The sequence below is a fragment of the Tupaia chinensis genome, unplaced genomic scaffold, assembly GCF_000334495.1.
Source record: "Tupaia chinensis unplaced genomic scaffold, TupChi_1.0 Scaffold149184_1, whole genome shotgun sequence".
In the NCBI taxonomy this organism is placed as follows: Eukaryota; Metazoa; Chordata; class Mammalia; order Scandentia; family Tupaiidae; genus Tupaia; species Tupaia belangeri.
The window spans coordinates 1,616,039-1,619,001 of NW_006209032.1; the positions used below are offsets into that span (position 1 = coordinate 1,616,039).

Here is a 2,963-nt window from a genome sequence, read left to right on the forward strand (position 1 = left end):
TTCGTCGTGGCGCGCGGCCTGGCCCTGCAGGCACGGCAGGCCTTGGAAGTTCAGCAGGCCAAGCTGAAGGAAGTGAGGGACCGCCTGGACCGCGTCTCCAGGGAGGACAGCCAGTACCTGGAACTGGCGACTCTGGAGCACAGGATGCTGCAGGTAGGCACCTCCTCACCCCGATGGGGACCTCTGCCCCGTGGCCAGGTGGGAACCGTGGTCGGTCTGGTGGTCAGGCCTGGTGAGCAAATGGACTGGAGGCTGCTGTGGAGGCAGAGGGCCACGGAGGCTTCCAGCACCTGGCCACCACTTCCTCCTGGAGCGCAGGTCAGCAGCCCCGGGCAGTATAGTCTGCGACCCAGATCCCAGGACACCATGCAGGGGCCCAGGAAGTGATAGACACTTCCCTCCCCATGGCCACGCCACGCAGTTAGGAGTCTGGCCAGACCCAGGTCTGCTCGGGTGGTTTCCCGCTGCTCCCGGGTCCTCTGCTGTCCCAGCGGCCAGGGTGAGGAAGCTTTTGTTCATTCAGCATGTGTCGTGTCGCGGGGACTCTGCGCCAGGTGCGGGTGCAGCCGTGTGGCCGCCTCGCCCCTGTGTGACACAGCCTTGTCTGCAGGAGGAGAAGAGGCTCCGCACAGCCCACCTGCGTGCTGAAGACTCCGAGCGAGAGAAGTTCTCCCTCTTCTCTGCGGCTGTGCGGGAGAGTCATGAGAAGGAGCGCACAAGGGCCGAGAGGACCAAGAACTGGTCCCTCATCGGGTCCATCCTGGGGGCCCTGATCGGCGTGGCGGGCTCCACCTACGTGAACCGTGTTCGCCTGCAGGAGCTAAAGGCCTTACTCCTGGAAGCACAGAAGGGGCCCGTGAGCCTCCAGGAGGCCATCCGAGAACAGGCGTCTAGCTACTCCCTCCAGCAGAGAGGCCTCCAGGACCTCATGGTGGACCTGAGGGGCCTGGTGCATGCTGGGCAGGGACTGGGTGCTGGGTCCCAGGCAGGCACTCCCCCGAGCAGAGACAGAGACGTGGATGTCTTTTCAGCTGCCTTGAAGGAGCAGCTCAGTCATTCCAGGCAGGTCCGTTCGTGTCTAGAAGGTTTACGAGAGCAGCTTGACGGCCTGGAGAAGACTTGCAGCCAAGTGGCTGGGGTGGTGCAGCTCACACAGGCTGCAGCACACCCAGGCCCGGGGGAGCCAGCCGACGGGGCCCTGCCCAGCTCCTTGCTGGGCCAGGGGAGCTTGATCCTGGCGCTGTCAGACATGGAGCAGCGACTGGAAGGCCGGGTCAACAGGAGCACCGTCTACGGCACGCTGGTCACCTGTGTGACGTTTGTAGCCACTCTGTCTGTGCTCTATATACTGTTCAGGGCCAGCTAGCCCCCAGTCCCCCTCCAGCGGGTCTGACAGGGTAGGCGTGAATGGGTTAGGTAATGCCACCAGTGGGGCGAGCCTTCTGGGGTACACACCTTGGCCTGAATCTGGGTGCCCCCGTGGGGCTCGCCTGTGGGTATATTTTGCTTTGTAGGCAGTGCTCACTTACATTACTTACCAAAGCCTTGTGCTCATTTCCAATTAAAATACATTTTTAAAGTTTGTATCAGAATGAGTTTTGTCCATTGAACGTTGGGATCCCTGACAGGAGGGCTGGGCCTGGAGTCAGGGTGGTCACCCCTGCATCCCCTCTCCTCTGGGTCCCTGGTGCTCTGGGCAGCACCCGTGTGCCACCCGGCCTCACCCTGTCTGGGGCTCACCACAGGCATGGGCAGAGTTCAGGCCGCCCGCAGCGTGAAGGGAGAAGTGATGGGGAGGTACTTCCTGTGGGAGGTGCAGTCCTGCATGCGGCCGGCCCTGAGAACCTCTGACCTCCCTTTTCCGAAGGGAACAGTGACCCTTAGGCTCCCGGGCCGTGTGGCCTTGTGTGCCCTGGAACAGGAGCCGTGGGCAGCACTCTGCTTGAGCTGGAGGCCCTTGATGGGGCACGGGAGGTGGGCAGTGCCTGGCCTTGGCTCTTAGGGCAGAGGCCGATGGGGGTGACCTGGACCTCCTAGTTGAGACCCCCCCATCCCTACCCAGCCTCAGCAGCCCATGCCAATGGCCTTGAGCCAAAGTCCTCCCAAAGGACTTAGGATGGCCAGGTCCTGGTTCCTGAGTGCCATAGGCAGGCCAGGCTGCACGCAGGCTCCAGGAGAGAACCTTCTGCCAAGGTTTGCGCCTGTGGAACACCCAGCTGTCTGCCACTGAGGGAGTCCGGACTTGTAAGGGCTTCCCTGCTTGGGGTGGGTCCAGTACCAGGCCTGGGAGGAGAGGGACAGAAGCCTGGCCTGAGCACCTGCCAGCAGCGGGTGGGCCCAGCTTTAACAGCTCGGCTGGGGGGATCACCCCCGGTGAGCAAACTGGCTTGGGGGGAGGTGTCAGGTTACTTGGCTTAGAGATGGCGCAAACCAGGTCCAAAGCCCGAGCTCTTCCCAAACAGCCGAAGGCGAAGGCGGGGCCCGGAAGGAGGGGTTGGCCGTTGCCGAGTCCTGGGAGAAGGGGCGGTGGGCAGGGCCAGGTGGGAAGTGGGGACTCAAGGCGCCCAGTTCAGGTAGAGGAAGTTGGGTAACGACTAGCTCAGAAGCCAGGCACTGGAGGGACAGGGAGCTCCGGGCGCCCGCAGGGCGAGGGCGTGGGGGTGGCCCGCGAACCGGCTAGGCGGGGCAGGTGAGGGGCGGGGCGCGGGTCCAACCTGGCCCTGGCGGGTCGGAAGAGGCCGGGGCGCTGCACAGTAGCACCTGGGGGTGCGGAGCGCGACCCCACCCGGACCCGACTCCTCCTATCCCAGTTCCGGTTCCAGCGTGGCTCGCAGGTGAGGCCCGGTGGGGCGGGGTCGGGGCACCCACGTCCCGGGCTCTACTCCCCGCTCGCTCCGGGCAGCGATCCGCGTTGCCATGGCTACCGCCCGTGCAGCCCCCCCCACGCGGGAGTGGCCGAGCCC

At 64.5% G+C, this 2,963-nt stretch overlaps 2 protein-coding genes across 4 annotated transcripts in view; both read left to right on the forward strand.

Annotated features, from left to right (window-relative positions):
* The window catches only part of CCDC51 (coiled-coil domain containing 51), a 7,885-nt gene extending 6,299 nt beyond the window's left edge, over positions 1-1,586 (forward strand). For 2 of the 3 annotated variants that reach the window (XM_014585204.2, XM_027769314.1), the window contains exons 4-5: positions 50-153; positions 611-1,586. In XM_014585204.2, the coding sequence (XP_014440690.1) occupies positions 50-153; positions 611-1,366 (860 nt within the window). In that variant the 3' untranslated portion in view covers positions 1,367-1,586. Of the gene's footprint in view, positions 1-39; positions 154-610 lie in introns of all 3 variants that reach the window. The other variant, XM_014585205.2, reaches the window with a different exon arrangement.
* Positions 1,587-2,382: 796 nt separating this feature from the next.
* The window catches only part of PLXNB1 (plexin B1), a gene marked incomplete in the record, with an annotated part of 39,138 nt that continues 38,557 nt past the window's right edge, over positions 2,383-2,963 (forward strand). Inside the window, 1 exon segment of the mRNA XM_027769315.1 lies at positions 2,383-2,834.